The sequence below is a fragment of the Lipophrys pholis genome (genome assembly GCF_963383615.2).
Source record: "Lipophrys pholis genome assembly, chromosome: 16".
In the NCBI taxonomy this organism is placed as follows: Eukaryota; Metazoa; Chordata; class Actinopteri; order Blenniiformes; family Blenniidae; genus Lipophrys; species Lipophrys pholis.
In genome coordinates, this window is record NC_137634.1 from 14,196,100 (window position 1) to 14,219,117 (window position 23,018).

At 41.4% G+C, this 23,018-nt stretch overlaps 1 protein-coding gene and 1 long non-coding RNA gene across 2 annotated transcripts; one reads left to right on the top strand and one right to left on the bottom strand.

Moving 5' to 3' along the window:
- Positions 1–616: 616 nt before the first annotated feature.
- LOC308121317 lies at positions 617–2,871 on the bottom strand. Its single transcript, XR_013936092.1, has 5 exons — positions 2,758–2,871; positions 2,000–2,668; positions 1,792–1,920; positions 1,675–1,718; positions 617–1,576 (listed from the first exon to the last, which is right to left on the bottom strand). It is a non-coding gene; the product is annotated as an uncharacterized lncRNA (long non-coding RNA).
- Positions 2,872–9,686: 6,815 nt separating this feature from the next.
- LOC308121386 (rho GTPase-activating protein 42-like) lies at positions 9,687–22,712 on the top strand. Its single transcript, XM_080482595.1, has 24 exons — positions 9,687–10,097; positions 11,634–11,729; positions 11,818–11,879; positions 13,754–13,825; positions 15,307–15,408; positions 15,595–15,705; positions 16,334–16,438; positions 16,552–16,681; positions 16,778–16,878; positions 17,111–17,220; positions 17,316–17,394; positions 17,495–17,534; positions 17,625–17,687; positions 17,775–17,849; positions 17,984–18,068; positions 18,156–18,214; positions 18,338–18,443; positions 18,578–18,737; positions 18,822–18,972; positions 20,091–20,795; positions 20,894–21,044; positions 21,260–21,331; positions 21,434–21,513; positions 22,123–22,712. The coding sequence occupies exons 1-24, from the start codon at positions 9,944–9,946 to the stop codon at positions 22,209–22,211; spliced, it is 2,958 nt and encodes a 985-aa protein (XP_080338721.1). The 5' UTR covers positions 9,687–9,943; the 3' UTR covers positions 22,212–22,712.
- The last annotated feature ends 306 nt before the right edge of the window (positions 22,713–23,018 follow it).

The window sequence follows — 23,018 nt, forward strand, 5'->3', positions numbered from 1 at the left end:
ACTCTGTCAGTAGGTTGTTCCAAACATATTGGAAAATTAACCAGGATCTTTGGTCTCTATAGTCTTGATTGGAAAAAACCTGTGTATTTCTCTATAACCCCAGATAGATTCCAATTAGATTTCACCCTGTTCAGGTATCCCCTCTCTGGAGGCTACATTATCACTTCTTGGGCTCATCTTTCCTCTTCTATACACTAAATACAAAGTAGTGCACATTCGTGAGGAGAAACATGTCAGTGGTGCATAGTGCAAATAGAAAAAACACAAAACGATACGAGATCCTTCAGTCATCTTGTCTTGACAGTTCACGTTCTTGTGCACAAAGTAGTTACAAGTATGACCAATGAGATGTTCTATCCCTTTTGAGTTTCGGTTACATCTTTCTCATCAAATCCTAAACGTTGGTGTGAGTAAAAGCTTTCCATTCTTTTATGAGCTATGTTGAATTTCCATAGAGAACAGAGCTTCAGGTTAAGAATTTGCCATAAACCTTCAATGAAAGTAGGGACACTGGGATTATGTAAAAATGTGGTGTTTTCACTTCCTGCAGTCTCTTTTCTGGTGTTCAGGTCCTTCTAATAAATATGAATACCATTTCATAGGCAATTGTTTTGTTAATCATTTCTTTAATTCAAACGTAAACTGAAACATTTCAGCTATTTGTAAGATTTGAGTTGTCATAAGTAGGCAAACCATCTGATCTTATAAAGATTGTGTATTTTCGATTGCTACGAGCTAAAATGTTGAAGAAAGGAAGAGAAAAGTCTTATTCCGGTTTGTGTCACTTTCCTTTGGTCTGCTCAGAGTTTCAAGAGATGAGGCTGTCTGAGGTTTAAGAAGATGTGACCTGGAGGCCCGTCGTGTGCTCGAGCTGTGCCGAGGGTGAAGTTTCCATCTCTGGAAACTCTGTAGTTCTCACCTCCTTTACCACATGAGTGCAATGCAAACAGCGAGAGTCCGCCGTAGCAAAGACAGCAATCGAAGCGGAGGGACTTTCATGAGCTTGTTTGATGTCTTTTTTAGAAGAAGATTATATGTAGACAGAACTTTCTCTGTGTTACTGTGGTGTGCTGATGCACCGTAGCTGATGTACAATTCGAAGTAGGAGGGACATTTTAGACCCTCCTTTATTTTGAAAAACAGGTGATTTGTCACCACCATTCATCATTCAAGGAAAATCAAATCTCAAACTTTTTTTAATAATTTGTAAATGCAGGCGTGCCAATAAGATGCACAAAATGATCCACATGTAAACTGTGAACGGTCAAATCTTCAACAACCTGCCTTGTGATCTATTGGAAAATCACCCCAAAAGAAGTACTCCACCTTTTCACACAATGCTACAAGACAAAGAACGTGTTTATTTTCTTTCCTCAAAAGATTTCACTGTACTGGAAGAATGTAATGTCAATATGTCCTGGGGATTAATTATGCTCCTCTCAAACTGCAAAGTGGCCTTTCACTCATTTCTGTTCCTCACTCGAGAGTACACACAGACCAGTTCCTCTGGATGACGACATTCGGTGTCCGTCCCCACATGTAAGGCAGCATAATGAAGACTGTGTGCGTCTTGGCTCTAGTAAGAACAAAAAGATGAATTTAGAGTTGTATGGAACAGGAAACAAGATAAACAAAGATGTGTTGACTCTATGGGTCTGTTGTAATATCACTTACAGGATCGTTGGAGGCTGCAGGGCGTGTGTGTTGGGAAATAGTTCCTGCAAGTCAAAATATCGCAATCAGCAATTCATTTAATTCCACGTTAATATGTATTTGTTGTGAAAGCCTTACCTTTGCAGTCAGTGCACGTCTTATTTTTCAGCTTATACATTATAGAAGCCAAGACGAGGAGCACAACAAGGGATACCGCCAATACGATGCTCAGTGGAAACACCAGTAAACGGTTGATGTTGGTAGGCCCTGACATTTCGGAAAGAAAAGTCCTATTAGCTGAGTTCAGTGGCTGTTTCCACAAGTTCGACATGAGGTTCCAGCCTACTTTTGATTTCCACCGTTGTTCCGTTACCAAAAACGATCTCCCCGCAGGTGTCCACGGCACAATAGTAGGTCCCAGAATCAGAGGACCTTGCAGGCTTCACCAGAAAGTCTGAAGTACAAAAGTTACCCTCATTCCCACACCATCCTTTGTCGGGATACACGACCAAAGGCTGAGATCCGCCTCGCTTTAGCCAGTAAAACGTTTGCCCTCCCTCACAGGGTTCAGAGTAAACTGTGCAGCTCAAATTTCCAGGATGTCCCAGTTGAAGTGACATCAATGCCGGCTGATGGATGTAGACGTTGGACTGAGACGGATTGACATGAAGGAAAACCCCTTGTCCAAACTCAAAAACATTCAAGCTGAGCATCCCACAGTAATACACTGCCGAATCAGACAGACGAAGGTCTGAGATTATGAGATCATTGATGGGTTTTTCGTTTTGCACAAACATTTTAAACCTGTCTTGGTATCCAGGAGAAATCGTAGCTTCTGTGTTATATGTCATCCTCATTGCTATTTGTTGAGGTTTGTCCATCAGGATTTGCTGAAACCAGTAAAGATAAGTGACTGCAGCTCCTTGATATGAGCATCGTAAAGTCACATCCTCTCCAACCCTGGCTCTTATAACCCCACTCTCCTGAATTAAGATGGAAACAGCAACCACCTGACCTGTACCAAAAAACAAAACAAATAACATTAAAGCCTCGTATCACTTCTGCTCACACAAAGTAATTGAATAAAATCCCTGCAGTACTTACATATGTTACTGAGAACGAACATGCAGAGTGGTATCATCTCTGAGGCTCTTCAGACTCCTCCTGTGTTGTAGTTTATGCAGCGAACTCATATAGAAGACCAGGACTGCCTGTGATTGGTTCAGCCGAGTTGCTTGCCCTATAGTCAGGTTGGCGTTTTGTCTGATCGACACAAGTACTTTGATTTGATCTCCTAATTTTTTCATATCATGTTGTAGTACTTTAGACGCTGATGGGTAGTGGGGAAAAAGATGTGTTGCTTGAAGCATACTTTTCTTTTTTTTTTACGTTTCAGTTGTGACACGTGTGAATTGTGTTTGCTGTGGGTTGGAAGGAATTGTGTGGGAGACGCAAGTAAACAAGGAGTCGGGATAGTTTTTACTCATTTGAAGTCAATTGAAGTAATTTGTTTTTAATTATGTTGAAAACTGTTGGCTCCATCATCAGCCAAAGTAGATATTATTACTAAGCTATGATATTCCTATCAGCGCATGGAGTTACATTAGTCAAGTTGTGTGATTAAAGAAAATAAGCTCCAATTTAGAACGAGGTTACCTTTACCTTTACAGTTCTCTACAGAATTTCTGGCTTTCCTTGCATTTCCATGAGCACAGCGATTGTTATCAAAACATTGCCGTCTGAACATCTGAAAGTTTTCTGAAGCAACATTGCAGAAACGATGCTGTGTCCATTCAATTGTTTTCATATCAACATTGCCCGATAATTAGTTGATGGTGACCCATTTGCATTCGGTGACGCTTACCACTTTAAGCTGACTTTTGTCGGTTCTATTCCCAAGGTGTGTGTTGAATCCTCTGGCAACGTTTAACTGTGGCCAACAAAAATGACCTGAACTGAAATGAGTGTGACACTCCAACACAGCCATCTCTACAGGACAGTGATAAATGAATATCTGCGTAGCGTACTCAGTACCATAAAAGGAACACAAAATCAGTCGAGACCTTATACACTGTTTAAAACTGTTTAAAACCAACAAGAATTAAAACCGAAGTAACTGTGAGACCTGCTGTTTTATTGTCTGTCGCATCAAATGTTTTGTAATAAAGTTATTAAAAAGACGTCGTGTACAAACATAATTCACCCTGAAGTGTTGTGGAGCGGAAACATAAAGACGCTATTATAATGGAAAGTAGTAACTCATCAGGAGACTCTGCTGAGAATAAGTGAAGCAGAGGCCTGCTACCAGCGGCTCTAGAACCACATGGCTCTTCAGCACCTCTGTAGTGGCTCCTTGAGCCTTTCACTAAATGATGCATAAAGACGCCTGTTCATCTTGTTATAATTTTGTAGCATGAATATCAGTCTTTCTGGGAGATTCTTATCTGGAAGCTCAACACAAAAAAGTGACACCGAAAGTTCAAAGAGTTAAAAGTGGTGAAATAACAATAAGATAAAAATATCGTAAAATGGTTGAGAATGCTAAAGAAAACAGGTGAAACAATAAAGTAGGCAAGTTAAAATGGAAAGAAAATTCAATGTAATATGGTAAGTATAGCAAAAAATAAAGGCAACAGCTGGCAGGTCCCTGAGCAGGGCCTTTGACCCCCAGCAGCTCTCTGGGCGCTGGACTGTGGCAGGACACTGCTCCTAGAAATACAGGAAGGGTTTAATACACAGAAATAATTTCAATACGTTTTTAAACTGTGTTCAATCACATTTTGTGGCTCCAGACAGATTTGGTTTGATGAAAAAACGGTCCAAAGCAGATCTTTCAGCCGTAATGTCTGCAGACCTCTTTGTTACAGGATTCAGGATGTCGGCTTGTAATACACTACTTACAACAAACGCTGCATTAATGCATGTTCATGTGTTGTTGTTCATGAGTATGAAGACCACAGAATGAGAAAGTAGAATTGTGGTTTACTGTTTTTGTCTGCTTCCTTGCTTTAGTTTTATCTCACTGTAGATCATATTCATTCTTCTGCTTTTGATTGTATAATTGCAATAATGTTTAGGAAGCAGTAGCAGCCTGCTACCTGTGTCTCTCATGTGCCGTGCAGTCTTTGATGGTGTATATGTGCTCTGCGGTGATGCTTTCTACATTTCACTCAGTCGAGCTGCTGACCAACAATCCACTATCTTGTTTCCTGAGTCAACCGCTTCTCTAACGAATCGAAGCCAAATTTGGAGGGAAAAAAACCAACAAAAAACGATCTTGCTGGCCTTGTTTGAAATAAACGTGAGTCAGACCTTACATCAAAAACAGGAAGTAGTTCTGCATCTTAAATGCTTCATACAAACAGAGTGTATGGAGGATGAAAACAAAGAACAAGGTGGAGAAGGTTTTGACATATTGAGTAATAGTGTCTGTGTTTTAGTGCTGTCATGTGTTTGTGCAGCGCTCTTCAAAAGTACATTGACTTCTTTTGCTTTGCGAAGTCAGACACGGCGCACTTCTTTCATTTTCTTGTCCTCGCCTGGACTCAAACACATGACTTATGGCTGTGAGATGAGCAAGCTAACCACTGTACCACTGTGGTTGTAGTTGACATTGATAAAGGGCTTTTACTTTTTTATTATTATTTATCAGTCCACCGCTATTCTGTGGTGTAGTGGTCAGCACTGTAGTGGGTCATGAGCTGAAGGCCAGGCCGTCCTGTGTGAGGATCCATGTTCTTCCTGTGCATACGTGCTTTTTCTCAGGTTTCCTTGGAGGGATGAAAAATGTGTTACAGGTCATAAATGATTTCTACACGATTAGTTTTAGTTGTTCTTATTCACAATGCCCCATCTTTTCTGGAAGTAAACGATTAAATCATTGTGAACACATTCTCTGAGGGGCTCTTAAAGCTCCTCCCTCCTTATTTCCTTGGTCCCAGCCCCAAGTTACATGAGTGTTTGTGTTGTATGAAGCTACAGCATTGCGTGCAGGTATTTCTTTTATAAAAAATTTTTTGCCTCAGACATATGAAAGTGCAACAGTGTGATGTGAAAAGTGAGATGTAAAAAAAGCGACTGGAACAAACAAGCAGCATCAAAAAGGTGAAAGAACCCAACCGCAGAGGCAGAATCTTTTATCCAGCACAGGATTATGTGAATGAGCCGTAGATGTTAGTACAAGGGCTGATGGGTGTGTATTGAGGTGCAAAATACGGTAAATACACAAAGGTTCATGGCCTGGCAGCTCTGCAGTGAGGAGTGTATCAAAGTGAGGCCACCCTCACACAATGAATTTCAAAAAATCAAATACATTGAGGAAGAATTGTAATTTAGTTTACAATGTTTCATTATAATTGTATTTGACTTTTAACATGGTTTTAAAGTAAACTATTTTCTTATGTATTATATTATTACAAAATATTGTTTAAAAAAATCTATAAAAATTAAGGAAATATATCAAATGGGACCAATTAATTGAAATTTAAGTGAAAACTTTGTTTAAACATACAAAACACAATACAATTTTAAATAATTAAATAAAATACTTCTAGGTAATAAAAAATGCCAAGTCCCTCTATAATGAAAGAAGCATTGCTGTCGGGTATCTACAGGCAGAAACATGCATGAGGAAGCTTATTGTCATTTGACCACAGCAACACATCTGCATGTTGCCACACACTCAGTCTCAAAGCGACTCTGATGTGTGTCTCGTCTGCAACACAAATCTTTGAATAGCTAATAATATCTTGTCTGGTGGTTGCTCCCACATGAGTGTTGTGTGAAATATGTTGCATTGTTTTTGGAGATTGACTTCATGCTATACTTTCTACTGTCGGCGGGCTGCTGCTCTCTGCTGAGCATCGGCTTCACTGCACACAGGCGCCGATTACAAGCAGGAAAAAAACAAGTCAGATAAGACAACTGCATCATATTTAATATATTGTATTAAGGTGAATTCCAACAAGTTTTTGCATAAAGATTACATTTTTTTGTATGTGCAAAAAAAAAACAGTGCCTCAGTAGTGTGTTTTATGTCCATTTGTGATCTTTGAAAAGGCTCAATAATGATAAGAATATTAAGAATATTACTAATAAGAGAGTAAATCCAATGTAACTATGAATGTTTAAGTATTTTGACCTCCTCTGTTGAAAATTCTGCACTATCAAACCTCCATTGAGTGGTTTTTAATTCATTCTGGAGAAAATGTGACCTTGTGCATTTAACATGAGCACAGGAGCTTTTTGTTTTGTTGAAATTGTATATTCGCTGTGTATTTTTTCTTTCAGCAGATTTTTCCGATATGGTTTAAAAGAAGGTGAAGGATTTTGTTACTGCCTTTCACCAAGAAATGTTTCGAAATTGTAACGAAGCGATTGCAAGATGTAATGCTTTAACATTCACACTTTAGAACTGAAGAATGCACAATGCATTTAAACCTTAAAATAAATACACGGTTGATGTACAGGAAAGATTGCAATGACTGCTATGAGAAGACAAGAAAAGATGACGCTTCACATATTCAGGTCAAACGTAGCAGAAAGTCTGTGGAAGTGTGAAGACAACCAAGTGTAAGAGAGGCCGTCTGATTCCTCCAATTCCTGGGGGATAGAAAGGACCTGCAACACCTATTCCAGTCCCTGGTGTGCACCTGGATGCCACAGTTCACTGGACTGTCGTTGCTGAAAATAGACGGCGATCCAAAGCACCAGGATGCATAGAGACACTGAAATGCAGTGTCCATGTGTGTTTTATATCCAAGAGCAACTGCTTCCTGAGGGTCCACACAGAAGAGCAGCTTATGGATACAGCTACAACTAAGAGATCAGATAACATTTGGTGCTCAATGATACAATATTCTTTCTATTTTTTCCCCCTTGTTTCTTATTTATATATGCAATTTCATACTTTCTCTTATTCAAAAGGTAAATAACTTTAAAATCAAGCAAATTAATTCTGGTGAAAAAAACGGTGAGAGAAAAAAAATGACATAAATGTCATATTTTCTGATCTCATGCGGCCCTAAAAAGCAAATAGAACCAAGTGGAGCATCTTTACTGCTGTTGCTTTACAGCGTAAAGCGACTAATGAAAGTAGAATGTGAAAAGAGACAAAGACAGAGGAGGAAGAATACAGATGTGCTCAGAGAAACCATGAGTGCCTGTTTCATGGCCTCGACCGCCAGTAGCGGCCCACTGTTTCCCTCCACGCATAATTCAACCAACCAACCATCCAAAAAAACTCAAAGTTTTTATTTTCATGTTGCTGTGCTGCACTGAGGTTGAGGCAAATCAGCTTTCAGCACTAACTCAACTACATGCAGGGAAGTTGAAGCGAACTCTAACAACGTTAAAATAAACTGGATTATTAGAGCAGTAAACAAGTGTTCCATGAAGCTACACTTTGTGAAACAAGGTTTAAATTACAACAACCACACACAGTCCAGCAGGTGTCGCCATTGAGCTTCTGAAGTCAGGGAAGTTTTCAGTTTCACCTCTCAGATAAATTCACAGACTGCAAGAAAAATGTCGTTGAATTTTTGCACTTGGCTATGAGTTGCTGATTCCTTTACAAATAGTTGTGGCCCGAGAAATTCACCTCCTGTGAAATGTTGATGGACAAGGAACGTCACTCCCAAGGTGGTCACATTGTTATATACATTTATATCCAGATTTTGTCAGACTGGGTTCTATCGTATAAGGGAAGAGCCAGACAACCATGTGCAGACTTTCACAGTTTGTGGCTGCCTTGATGATGAGGTTTTGGAGAAACTGGCCTTTCAAGACAAGGGACAGCTCTCTTGTAGAAAGCTGCAATGACCCATCATTCTGTCTGGACATGGGACAGTGTGATACAATGACACTGAAGGGTGAAGTCTAATTATTTCATGTAGCAGGAGCAGATAAAGATGTTTTTTGCTGAGTTGAGTTACTATGGCTTTGTTGTTTAGACACTGCAGGAGGTTTTCATCCAGCAGATCCAATGTTATCCAGTCTTTTTCCATGATGCCTGACTTCATCAAGACTGATTTGGATGTTTCATGTAAAGCTCACTAGTTCTTGGCCTCCCTAGGAGTTGTAAATTACAACTTTTAACAATGGTGGTATTGAGTGACAATAAAGAGCTATCTATGTCTATATCTATCTATCTATCTATCTATCTATCTATCTATCTATCTATCTATCTATCTATCTATCTATCTATCTATCTATCTATCTATCCATCCATCCATCCATCCATCCATCCATCCATCCATCCATCCATCCATCCATCCATCCATCCATCCATCCATCCATCCATCCATCCATCCATCCATCCATCTCTCTCTCTCTCTCTCTCTCTCTCTCTCTCTCTCTCTCTCTCTCTATCTATCTATCTATCTATCTATCTATCTATCTATCTATCTATCTATCCGGTGCATGGACAACTCATCCACAAAACTGCAACCCTGGACATCTTGTCCACTACAAGTTTTTTTCAGCATTATTGATTAGAAAGTTTTCAAGGTATATTTGAAACATTTGGAAGGATTATTAAGTATATTTGACACAAAAACACAAGATATATATTTCATTATGAAGAAGCCTTTAGGGTTATCGTTAGGGTTTAGATCTGAGGTGTAACCAGGCCAGTGTAGGTGTGAGGGAGGTGTGATAAGATAAATTTGAGCAATTCTCAAGAGAAACAAACCTTTATGACACTATCATGAATATATACCGACATATACTAGATATATGGAAAAATATATACAATATAAATTACAAATAAATCTCATCCGTGGACGAGTTGTCCTATCTATCTATCTATCTATCTATCTATCTATCTATCTATCTATCTATCTATCTATCTATCTATCTATCTATCTATCTATCTATCTATCTGTCTATCTGTCTATCTGTCTGTCTGTCTGTCTGTCTGTCTGTCTATCTATCGATCTATCTTATTTTGAAATGTCCTATCCAAACGGTCTATTTCCGGTCGTTCTACCTTAATGCTCAGTACAAACGGGCAGATGGAATCCTGGTGGCGGCTCACTTGACTGAGCGTCTGTAGCTCGAGCTGTCTGCGTTTTGTTTGAGCGTCCGGAAGTTCTGCGGAGAAAAAAAAAAAAGAAAAGTTAAGTAAGGCATGAAAGAACGGAGCTGAGGGAGGAAAAAAAACCCCACTTGTGGTATTTCTCGGAGCGCATTGAAACGCCGTTAGATCGTGTCGATCTGACGGTGCGGAGTTTTTTTTTTTTTGTTTGTTTGTTGCGGTTCTCTCTTCGGGTGGCGCTGCGGTGATTTCTCGATGGGTCTACCGACGCTGGAGTTCAGTGATTCCTTCCTGGACAGTCCGGAGTTCAGAGAGCGGCTGCAGTGCCATGAAGTCGAGCTGGAGCGCACCAACAGGTTCATAAAAGACCTCATCAAGGATGGAAACATGCTCATATCGGCCCTGAGAAGTGAGTGGGTTGTTTTGGTGTTGCCTTGTGTGTTTGGGTTCCTGCGCAGGCTTGTGCCCTGATAAGAAGCAGCCAAAGGCCACCAGTCCATCAGTCCTTCACTGCAGCTCACTGCTCTTGTTGCTGTCTGGGTGGGATGTGCTGCACAGTGAGGAAGGTAATTACAGTGTTATGCTCAGGATATAGCTTTGGTATGTGCCACAGCAATTTACAGCACGTATTCCTCCTCCCGGGGCTTCAACATACATTTTAATCAAAGTTTAATCAATCCTTGCACCACATCAGAAGTTAGGATTATAATCTGATTGAGGTTTTGTTGTTTGTTTTGGGTTTTTTTTGTTTTTTTTGGTGTACACTAACTTATTATTTAAGAATTGCTGTAAAAATTCCAGTTGTGGATTCCACAGCCTCCAGGCTCCAGAGTGTCAACTTGTTTGTGCTAGTTCAAGGTCCCCACCAGCACTATAGCCTTAAAGTATTAGTAGTAGTAGTAGTAGTTGTATTATAAACAATAATTTCATGTGGTAAGAAATGTCCATCAGGACTTCTTGTAGAAGATTGTGACTTATTCATATTGCTTGACTTGTTATATTAAAGCAGAAAGTTGCATTCAATTTACAAAAAGAGGAGAAATTGATATAGTGGTTGGTGTGCTCACATCACGGGGAGAATATGTTTGTATGTTCGTCTCATCTGGATACTCTGATTTCCTGAACCGGTCCAGAAATATCTATTCAAGGTTAAATCACTGTCAGTCTGTCTCACTGTGATGGTCTGGTGTCCAGGCTGTCTTCACCCATAGTGAGCTCCGGTCAGCTCCGGCACGCTGGGGTCCAGTTGGTTCAAGTATAGAAGACGGATGAATGAGGAAACAGAGAGAGAGAGAGGAAGTCGGAAACAACGTTCCCAGTTTCTGTAACTCACCTGCAACATGAGGCGATCAGTGTGGACAACTGCTGCACGCTGGAGACAGACTGTTTGGATATTTGAGAAGTGTCAACAGTGTCATCTCAGGGGATCTTTCACCTTCATTGACTTTCATTTCAGCTCCGCTGGAAACATGATTTAAGGTGTTCCGCTTCCATTAGTGCCCGACTAAACAACTCTGTCATGACAATAAGCTCATTAAAAGTTTTATAGGCGGCCAAACCGACACTTCATCTTTCTCATTACTGCAGTGCTGGTGCTGCTGAATACGTTTTAATTGCAGGGTTCAGCATGCACACTGCCGTGTAAAAATATGTCAACGCGGTTCTGAGTCCATCCATCAACAGAATCCAGATTGATGAGTCAAAACTGAAGTGTTTGGACACGTGAGCGCCGTTTATTTGGATCTCGCAGGGTGTGGCATTTTGGTTCTATCGAACTCTGACAAAGGAAAAAGTATTAGAAGGTTATTAGAGGAGGGAACAGATGATGTTATGTCTAGCCAGTATGGCAGCATTGCACCGTGATGAAGCAACATGTGGAAATAGAGAAATTAAATGAGCTAAAAATAAAATGATGGCTGAGTGAGCTGCTGCCTCTTTCCTTCAGGTCTTTCTCTCGCTGTGCAGCGCTTCTCCCAGTCGCTGCAGGAGTTCCAGTTCGAATGTATCGGAGATGCTGAGACTGATGATGAAGTCAACATCGGTGAGACAAAAATGCTTCGACGTTTCAGCGACATTAAAGCTACTTTGCCGTGTGAGATGAGACCAGAGGTGTTTAATTTCCTCTGCAGCTCAGTCCTTGAAGGAGTTCTCTCAGCTTTTAAGCACCATGGAGGAGGAAAGAAAACGGCTGGTAAGAAAATGTCTTTTTTTCTTTGAATAAAAGTGTGACGAACGTGCAGATTTTGAACTTAATGGTACAGTTCACATCTAAGACCTTTATGTCTACGTTTAAAAAAAATAATAATTGACTTTGAATGGTCGGCAGTAGAGTAGTTTTGTCGTTTCCTTCATCTTTCTATACTATTCTTCCAATTAGAAGAACATTATGCAAAGATACAGTGTGTGCTCTCTGAAAACAACCTATGAGAAATCTAATGTGTGCAAACCTCTTTGCTGATGTTTTAGCCACCACCTTTAATGACACCGCTTCATTTCTCAGACGAACAGGTGATCACCACCTAAAAACTCATTTAACACCACCTGCGTCACGCCAAAATGCACGCCGATGCCTCAAAAAATCGGTTTTGGCAAGTTTTAATGCCAAAAAATGGCACTGCTGGTGCCCCTTGGAAAGCATCACTCTATATTTACTTTTTGCCCTGAAGCGGCAATTCTGAAATCGGTATCTGGCTATAGTCTGATTCACACGTTCATGCAGAAGCCACACCGGCAGCAATTCAGGAAAGGTTTCCCACCACCCACCACGAACCGGAGGCCTTTGTGCGGTCGGTAAGTGGAGTCTGGCACCGTCTGCGTGAGGGAACAGACCTCTGCGCATGTGCAGCATCGTCGTACCTCATGTGTAGCCCTGTGTGTATGTGCGAGTGCCTTTGTGGTGGCGTGCGTGGTCTGGTTACAGAGAAACCATGTGGAACCTATTCTGCCAATTCCCCTGTGAGACCGAGCGCGGGCCTGACTGCCTGGGAAAATCCATAAAAGGCTTGTGTGTGTGTGTGTGTGTGTGTGTGTGTGTGTGTGTGTGTGTGTGTGTGTGTGTGTGTGTGTGTGTGTGTGTGTGTGTGTGTGTGTGTGTGTGTGTTTGCTGTCACTGTAGCACCACTACATCTGAACTATTATAGAAATAATAGCGTCTGTATTATTAGGTTCAGTGGAAACGGTGGGCCGGCTCCTCTCCGGACCGACCTGTCCAGCTTGAATGGGCCATTGTTAGGAGTTGACAATGTGCTTCAGTCTCCCAGCTCTCACTACCTGCTCCTGAACTTACAAAGAAAGCACATCTTTCTCTGGCCGCTGAAGCGGCACTAAACTGAAGTGAAAGTGAAGCTGGGCTGGGAGGATATTTGTGTCTGTTGCTTAAATCAACACGACAGAACAACGTAAGATTTGTCCGAGGAGTCCCAACTACTGAGAGATTTGGAAACATTGAAACTCCGAAAGCTTTGTCTGAAGCATACTTTATAGTAAAATCCTTTTCTTTATCAGACATATTTCCCTTGCAGGGTTTATGGTGGTACCAGCTGAAAAAATAAACTGTGTATAGTATGTATGTATTTGCTTGGAGCAAAACAAAATACACTCTTATGTTGAAAAACAAAATACAAAAAACAAAATACACTCTTATGTTGAAAAACAAAATACACTCTATTGTTGATGACGTCAGGTTAGTTAAAGCCACTCCAACAGACTCAAGTTGCATTTTTTATTTTTTTTTAGTTTGTAAACAGAAAGTAAATTATCACAGGTACAAAATAAAAGATATAATTCTTCTCATAAATCTTGATTTGTCAAAGGTCATTTCAATCCGGACTCGCACAAGCCAGCGTCATGTTGTCACCGCTGCCACAAGGACGTCATAGTAACCTTGTGAGGCTGGTGTGCAATAACAAGCACTTGCACTCCCAGCGAGGTTGAAAAGAAGTGGCCTTGAGGACGGCACCCCGAAGAGACACCGGCTCATGTGGCGTCTTTTAAACAAAGAGTCAGTCTCAAAATTGAATACTGACGTCAACACGGCTTCTTATGCGTCTTTTCTTCTTCTTTCAGATCCAAAATGCCGACGACGTGTTGATCTCACCGCTGGAGAGGTTTCGAAAGGAACAGATCGGAGCTGTTAAGGTACAGCAGCAGTAACCAGTAGTTTCCTTGCAGGACAGTCAGACGATGATCCTGGATGATCAGACGTTCTGTCTGTGGTCTGGCTCTGGTTCTTCTCCTCGTCAATGATCAGAGAGTCCAATTTGCTCAGATAAACCGCGGATCAACGTCCAATGTCAGTCACATAGGTCATGGGAACGGACACTTGGGGGGGTGGGGGGGGGGGGGGGGGGTCGTACGTCACAGACAGAGGAATAGTTGAACTCAGAGAGGCAATATAAACACAAAAGAAGTCTGGTGTCTGGTTTCAGCTGCCATCTCCAGTTGTATATCTGACTTTATCTCATTATTTTTGTCTTTCGTTCAGACTGAAATGAGGATATAGGCAGAAGGTTTGTTTCGGGCGCAGAGTTAAAAAAAAAAAAAAAAAAAGAAATGGAACCAGTCCCATTTATAGCTTTTTCTAAAAGTGAAACCACAGCCCATTTCTCTGTGTTGATGGAAGCGACTTCTCTGCCTAAAGAATGTAGCAGGAGTCTGAGAGCAGAACGTCGTCACTGTGATGTTACTGAGCACGAGAGACATGTGGAGCTGCAGCTGTTACGGAAAAGAGCTGTTGTCTTAGATATTTTGGCAGAACCTTCTGTGTTTAGATTATTAGAAGTCTCACTGCATTCGTCAAAGCTTCTTAACCCCCAGAGCTGGGTTGGGATTTTCTCCCTAACTCTGACTAATAGTTAGTCACTTCTGAAAGGTTAGATTTAGTAAGAAACTACTCAATGTTTACAGGATTAAAAACTTGACTTTTTTTCTTTTTAATTTTGAAAACTATTTCATTTCCTGATATCCGACCCCGACGGACTAAATCTTTCTCCTCTTTATCCACTAACTGAACTCCAGATTCCCTCTGCCAGCAGGCTCCAGTAAATGAGGTTTACATGATTTATGTGTGATGTGCTGACGTCAGCTGATAGCACTGGGATTGCTTTTGCACGTGAACAAATTGTGATAAAGTCAAAGTGCCACTGGGCCAAAGTCCAACCTCACCAAGACGATGACGTGACTGTATGAGCATTTTACTTTGATCCGCCTTCATTTGTGTTGTGATCCGAGAGTCAGAAATCTTCGCAAAATGACTTTAATATCAGGGTTTATTTGCACATTGGATTCTTTCATGGCTCCTCCTCTCCAGGAGAGTCAAGAATTTAATGAAACAGTGTCAAAACAACACTAGTTTCACACACAGCACATCATTTTGACACTGGTATTTGTGGTAAATTGTGTTTAGCAAAGTGAGACTGTTATTAACCCTGTAGATGTCGTTCACTACTTCAGCTGTTATTGAAGGATTTTTTTTTTATTTAATGAAACAAGTAAAAGTCGGTATAACTACACAGAATTACACACCAATTATAATATCAAACCTTATAAAGTGGAGTAGAAATGTATGGGTGTTTTTTTTTTTTTTTTTCATGTTCTTTCTGCGTCTGTGTGTTGATCAGGAAGGAAAGAAGCAGTTTGACAAGGAGACAGAAAGGTACTACTCAGTTCTGGAGAAACACCTCAGCTTGTCGTCCAAAAAGAAGGAGTCGCAGCTGCACGAGGTATAATCCCTCACCTTCTCAAAACACGAGCGCCTCCGACGCGTTGGGCAACTGTAAGTACAGTGTGTGTGTGTGTGTGTGTGTGTGTGTGTGTGTGTGTGTGTGTGTGTGTGTGTGTGTGTGTGTGTGTGTGTGTGTGTGTGTGTGTGTGTGTGTGTGTGTGTGTTGTGGTCGTGTGTGTTGCAGGCTGACTCACAGATGAGCAAAGACAGGCAGGTTTTTTACGACGCGTCTCTGCAGTACGTCTTCAAGATCCAAGAAGTGCAGGAAAGGAAGAAGTTTGAGTTTGTGGAGCCGGTGAGTTGCCTTCACAGTATCTGTCGGGGTTATTATACACAGCCCTGTCACAATTAACGCCAAGGCCGGAGACGTTTACCTTTGAATAGTAAAAGACATACTGCTTCTAATAAAACAAAAAATCAAAGATGCGTAGCCGCTTGTGGTTCCCGCGTTCCGATGGAGGGAACATCAGACTGAGTTTGATAAGATCCAGGGAAACTCCGGTCATCGCCTCCACGGCGTTTCGTCACAGGAAAATATGAGTGAGCACACGATGACAGAAAGACAACTAAGCCACATTCTGAAAAACACACATTACACACTCTGTTGGGCAGTGATAAACATGTTTTAATGATGGATATCAGTGACGCCGTCTTCCTGTTGCTGGAACTGCACTTCCTGGATGGAGATTTCTTCCGGCTGACGGGGGGGGGGGGGGGCGGACTCTTTGTTGTAAAGTCAACAAGAGCAGCAACCCAAACAACAGTCAGGAGTTGAAAGGGTTTTTTTTTTTTTCTCCTTTAAAGGTTTTTTGATAGATGGAGCAGATGACTGACGTTCATTCTTTGTAATCCTCCCGTTGTTTTCTACCGCCCCCAAGCAAGCACCTAATCTTTTCCTGGGGATTTCTCCCTCTCTTCTGCAGTTACTCGCCTTCCTGCAGGGCTTGTTCACGTTTTACCACGAGGGCTACGAGCTGGCGAGTGAGTTTGAACCGTACAAGCAGCAGCTCCAGTTCAACCTGCAGAACGTAAGCGCGTCAAACTCCAGAAGAACCGTTGCTGTGATGTTTCTCTTGAAACGGAGGCGGAGTAAACCTCTACTCAGACTTTTAAATCCATGATATTTGTATTTGTTGATAAGGCTCGCAACAACTTTGAAAGTACGCGTGCTGAGGTTGAGAGGCTGATGAAGAGGATCAGATCTGCTGAAGAGGACTTCAAAGCTCCGAGCTGTTTCACTATGGAAGGTTTTCTCTATATACAGGAGAAACGTGAGTTTAATCCCCCCTTCATTCAAGCAGCGGAGAAAATCGACTGAACTAAAATACCCACACACAAAAAAATACTACATGAAATGTGTTTTTCAGGTCCATTGGGCAGTGTGTGGACAAGATACTACTGCACTTATGAAAAGAGCTCCAAGATGTTCACCATGAGCAACACCGAGGCCAGACCAGCCAACCGACAGGTGAGCTGGTAGCGTACCTCAGTAACTCTGGCAAACTTCCCAAAGAGTCGTAGCAGCAAAGCTCCAAGTGTCGTCGACTGTGAAACTGTGGTTGTTGAAGCGTCTCAAACAACTAAACATCACTTTATTTTTTATTTTTTATTTTTGTTCCAGTGTTATCTCATAATAAGTAATACAGTTTCATCCGTTCATCTTGATGACGTCTTTCACCCTCTGATCTCTCTGTTGTCAGAACGCCGTGGCCAATGGTGCACCGGAGATGTTCCGACTGCGTTCGTGTGTCCGAAGGAAGACCGATTCAATCGACAAGCGCTTTTGCTTCGACATTGAGGTGGTTGAAAGGTGAGCAGGAGAGACAACCAAACCTTATTTATGAATGGAAATGCGGCTGCTGGATCGAGGTTTGGGGGGTGAAATGTTCTCTCCTTGCTCTGCAGACATGGAGTCATCACCCTGCAGGCGCTCTCCGAGGCCAACAGACGACTGTGGATGGAGGCGATGGATGGAAAAGAGCCTGTATGAATCTGTACACCGTTAGATAGAATAAGCCGTAGCTTCTATTTCTGTTCCAAGTTTTACAGACACGTTTTTAACATTTCGTGGTGTCTTTGTTCAGATCTACACTCTGCCTTCGTTGCTCAGTAAAAAAGAGGAGAGTAAGTACACTTTTCTGTCAGAACATTGCGTAATGACTAGTATTGCTTTTGAGGTCTTCACGTGTCAATTTACTGTGTTTTTTGTCGCAGCATTTCTTAACGAGGCAGGCTTCAACTTTGTCAAGAAGTGTATCGAGCTGATTGAATCCAGAGGTATTTATCACCAATAAAATAGTCACATGGAAAACTCATTATTGTTAATGAATTTGCTGTGGAATTAAACTTGAAACGGTTCTCCAGGCATCACCACTCTGGGGCTGTACAGGACCGGAGGTGTCAACTCTAAAGTGCAGCGCCTCATGACAAGTGTGTTTGGTAAGGTTTTCTACTGCGCTTTCTACTGCATGATGTGTATTTTAGATTATGAGAAACGTGTGTCAGCGCCGTGAAATTAGGCGTATTGACGTCTAACATGACAAATATAATGTTTAATATCGACGCCTGTGCAGCCTCCACCGCTTCCTCCGACATGCAGCTGGATCCAAATGCCTGGGACAACAAGACCATAACCAGCGGTCTGAAGGATTATTTCAGGTAACTTCTCATAGCAGGTTGTTTGTTTGTTTGTTTTTTTCAAACTGCAGTGATTAGAAGTTTAAGTTTACTTTAATGTTCATGCAGGTGTTTGGCAGAACCGGTTCTGACCTACAGGCTTCATAAAGAATTCATCAAGGCTGCAAGTAAGACTTGCTTTCATTCATATTTGGGTTGAATTTTTACTCATTGACATAACATCAAGAAGACCACAGTAATCCCTTCTATGTGCTTTCTTTCTTTCTTTTTTTTGGGGGGGGGGTTAACAGAGTACGACGATCAGAAGTACAGAGTGAGAGCAATTCATGCTCTTGTTTACAAACTGCCAGAGAAAAACAGAACGATGTTGGACCTCCTAACCAACCACCTGCTCAAGTATGTTTTTGTTGCACATATTTAGAAAAGGTTGTCCAGTGATATTTAAGCTTGCTTTTGAATTTGATGCTGTTTTCTAATGACAGTAAGATTCAGGTTTCCTGTTGTGTGTGTGTGTGGGTGTGTGTGTGCAGAGTGTCCTCTCATTGTAACCAGAACCTGATGACTGTGTCCAACCTGGGAATGATCTTCGGCCCCACGTTGATGAGGTCGCAGGAGGAGACGGTGGCCGCCATGATGAACATCAAGTTTCAGAACATCGTAGTGGAGATCATCATCGAAAACCACCACAAGGTGTGTTTGTGCACATTCACACAGAGACACGCGCGCGAGGTCGCACACAGCTGACAGACGTTTCACACTGCTTGTTTCTGTCAGATCTTTGGTGAGGCCCCGGACCTGTCGGTGCCGCTGCCTCCCGCTCCTTCCTCTCGGTCGACGCCACGGAGGAGCAAGGCCATCTGTCTTTCATCTGGGAAGAGAAAGGCCCGACTCTACCCTCCTACCCTCTGCCTGGCAGACAATGACAGTGAGTTTTCTGCAGTTTTTCATGAATGACACATCTGCAATTATATACATTCACTCTTTTTCTATGAAATATTTGTATTCTGTGATTTATTGTTATTCGTTTATGTCACTACATGAGGACGAGATCATAGAATAAGTTAAAATACTATATTCATCCTTTTAGAATCTGAGGAATCACTTATTTTGTTGTGTGTAAATAAGCATTTTGCTTTGTTTTCAGAACGACATTTGAGAAGTTTTGTTAATATTGTAGTTGAATAATGTTCAGATTAGGGTTTTATAATAAAAGAGCACATGCTCAGTTCATTATCGAGGATCAAAACAGCCATTATCAAGCTTCTTGAAAAAAAAAAGTACAAAGTAGCCCTTTGTAGGACATTACCAGAGGCTGTTTCTGTTTTCCAAAACGTTGGTCTCCACGGTTAACGTCACGGACGGGGAATTTGCTGCTGCTTTCTAAATTATAAATCTAGTTTGGTTCCCTTTCAGCCATGATCATAACATTTCTAGTTATGTTCACACTTGATGTTCAGAAGTTATGCAATGATACAAAACTGTAATTCTTCCAAAATGCAAACCAAAGCGACAGCTTAGACTCACAAATCTGATTAGAAAATCTAAACAAATCACGAATACAGATATTTGTATTGAAAAGAAGGGAGTAAAAGTAAACACTTTTACTGCGTTCTTGTACTTCTTGAACACTTTCTTGTCATTGATTAAGCAGGAATGCTGCAGGAAGTGAAGACAGGAAGTTCTGGATTTTTAAGGTCACAGACCGACAGACAGAGCAACGTTCACTAAATGCCGCCCAAGTACCAGTCAAACACAAAAGCTGTTGAATGACTTAGTTTAATTTGTCTCAACGTATTTATTTTTAAACCTATTGATGCTTCATGGCTTTTTTATCTTGTGCTTATTCACTCATTAAGTTGAAAGATAATGCAACAAGTCTTTTATTTTTTTTTGCCGTCATCATATCACTCCGAGAAAATGAAGGTGACTGGAATACAGGCCCCCCCCCCCCCCCCCCCCCCCCCCCCCATTGGAAAAGTGACTAAATGACGAAACGTATTTGATGCGGTTCCAGCGGTCTAATCTCGGTCTGTCTCCCTCCAGGTGACACGTTCAGCAGCAGCCCCAGCACGACTCCGATGGGCAGCCGGGAGTCTCTCTCCTCTCACTCCTCTGAAAAGAACGGCTTGTCTCAGACCTCGTCTCCCTCTTCTCCATCTGCCGAGCCCAGCTCACCTTCCACAACACAGTCCCCTCCTCCGGCAGCTTCCTCCTGCTCCCCGCCGCACAACTCCTCAAATGTGAAAGACGGGAAACAGGCAGAAGACAGCGACCCCTCCCCTCTCCTCAAGGCGTCCTCTTCCTGGACGTCTGCTGAGCTCACTCCAACCCAGCAGGCGTCCTCCATGTCCTCCTCCACGTCCTCTTTACTCTCTGCTGTGGAGAAGTCCATCGGAGGAAACTCAGCTGCTTCCCTGTCATCTGTGAAAGGGTCGAGATCCCCTTCAAGGACGTCCATTTCCTCCACCTCCAACCAGCACATGCCGGTGGAGCGAGCCGCGTCCTTCAAAGAGGGAGCAACTGTCCAGAGAGCAGCGTCTGTTTCCTCTCTGAAGAGCACTCATTCGGTGGATCAAAGAAATACCTCCAGTGTCGCTGTCACAGAACCCAGAGTGACGGACTCTACCTCTTCTCAGCAGCTCAGGACTTCTTTCAGGACTGCCTCCACCTCTTCGTCTTCCTCCTCCTCACTTTTTCCTTACCGGCTTTCCACATCTTCCTCTCTCACCTCTCTACACATTTCTGAAGGTGTGTATTTGCTTATGAGCCCAAAGTCATATGGAATAGGCAGTCACTTAGCTCCTCACGTTTTCTATTCATTTCTTTGTTTTTTTGTCCTGTCACAGATTACAAAAGCTGCCACGGATCGGTGCAAAGTCTAATGTCTCTGGATCCACATGAGGGGCGCAAACCTTCACGCATTCGCTGTGGCCCCAACCTGACAACAAAACTCTCTGCAGCTCCATCCAGCAATGGCTACCAGAGGCCTGGATCAATGTGGGTGTCCGAAAAAATTCACATTATTATCATACAAATCATTGCTTTATTTCAAGAAGCAATAAGTTGTATGTAATTTCACGACCATTCGACGTGATAAATACTGTAACTAAATAGATAAATACTGCTGTAGGGCCAATTCAGTGACCCACTCAGTTATTTTTCTGAATTTGTATTGAGGTGGAGCAGATAACGTATTGTTTCGTATTTTACAGATTGTCAGTCAGACTGCCACAGCGTGAGAGTTCAGTATTCTCCTCAGCATTAGACGTGTGTTCCACAGGAAGGTAAGTGATAATCTGCTTACTCCTCTCTTAAAGTGAAACACATTAAAAGATGAATCCCTGATAGTTTATTGAAAAATTGCCTCTCCTTTATTTTTCTCTAAGGGACGCCAAAGCTCTTTATTCCTGCGAGGCGGAGCACAGCCATGAATTAAGTTTTCCACAGGGGGCGCTGTTTTCAAATGGTAAGAAATTAATCCTTTTTACCCTGGCATGATGTGACTGGTGATATATTGGAAGAACGACAGATTACATTTATTATCGACAGGATGTTTGAGAGACACCCCAAAAAAATCTGAAAACAAAAAAAAACATGTTGGCTAACTTCACATTTTAGAACAACATACAGTAGATTAGTGTTTCCAATGATGGAAAAAATTTATTTTGAACACATTATAGAATTTGAGGCAAAGCTCTGTGTTAATCTGGATAATTTCCACACTACATTTTACCTTCTAGATTTTATCTTCAAGAACTATTGTGTAATCAGTTATTAACTTTGAAAAACAGATCTTGATTAGTTCCAAATATACAGACATTTCTGATAGAAATGAACTTATTTAGCTCTATTTTATGACTAAACGTTCTTCTTACACATTCATGGTAAGATAAAGGCTTTTTGTTGACTGATCAAATTGTTTCATACCCAGTGAACACACTGCAGTTTCCAGTGTAATCAAAAGTGATTTCATTCGGTAAAGAAATGTATGGCTTAAAGAAGTTAGAAACAAACAAACTATGATTAATTTATTTGTTGATGTGCTGAGTTGAGCGGATTTGGTTTGTGTCTGCAGTTTACCCGTCTGTGGAACCCGGATGGCTTCAGGCGACATACAACGGCAAAACTGGGCTCATACCTGAAAACTACATCATATACATCTGACAGCTGATGATGTCAGCAGCAGGTCACTGAACACTGCAAAGAGCCCTCCATAGCTGTAAACCTCAGTGCATGCAGTCAGAACTGTGTGCAGTTTTCACATTTCACTTATAACTGTGACAAATATCACTCACTACTGTGGCAGGATGTGAATCATTTGTGTACTGTATATTACCTTTTATGTTATTAACATCCTATATTACTTTGTTTTGTGAACATCTAACCATGTACAATCAGCCTTATTTGCTCCACTTCAATGTTTTTGTCATTTTTAAAATTATGTACAAGGTACATAGAAGCAGTCATTATTTTATCACTTGTGGTAATTTATGTTATTAATCTTTTAACTGTATGTCCAGAACGGAAGTCTTCACACCTTTGTGCCTTAAAAAGTATGAACTATGGACGGAATCCTGCCGCAATACCTTTGTTTTTGTGTGTGTCTCACATTTCCTGCCGTCTAAATAAAAGACAAATATTTTTTCCTGAAGAAGAGTTTGTGTGAAAACAGTTACGGTTTCTTTTTCTCTTACACATTTATTATGCATTTGAGTTAACTTTTCCGATCACAGATATTCCGAGGGAATAGTAACAACTTGTGTCTGAACTGAAGTGAATTATGTCTGTTTGTGCATGTCACTGTTTGGGGTTGGAAGCCCCAGTGCACACTCCTATATCACAGAGACAAAGCAGAAGCACTAGAAAATAACAAATATTTGCACCCATTGCCAACAATTTACGTTAATAAACAGGTCTTTGATTTGCAGGAACAAGCTGGACTCAAGACAATATTTATTCTAAGTTTAAGGT

Bases quoted from the DNA above. Each gene is read 5' to 3' on its own strand.
- LOC308121386 (XM_080482595.1), top strand. From the start codon at position 9,944: ATGGGTCTACCGACGCTGGAGTTCAGTGATTCCTTCCTGGACAGTCCG. The intron at 10,098-11,633 runs GTGAGTGGGTTG...TCTTTCCTTCAG, and splicing joins GCTCATATCGGCCCTGAGAA to GTCTTTCTCTCGCTGTGCAG. The intron at 17,221-17,315 runs GTGAGCAGGAGA...CTTGCTCTGCAG, and splicing joins GACATTGAGGTGGTTGAAAG to ACATGGAGTCATCACCCTGC.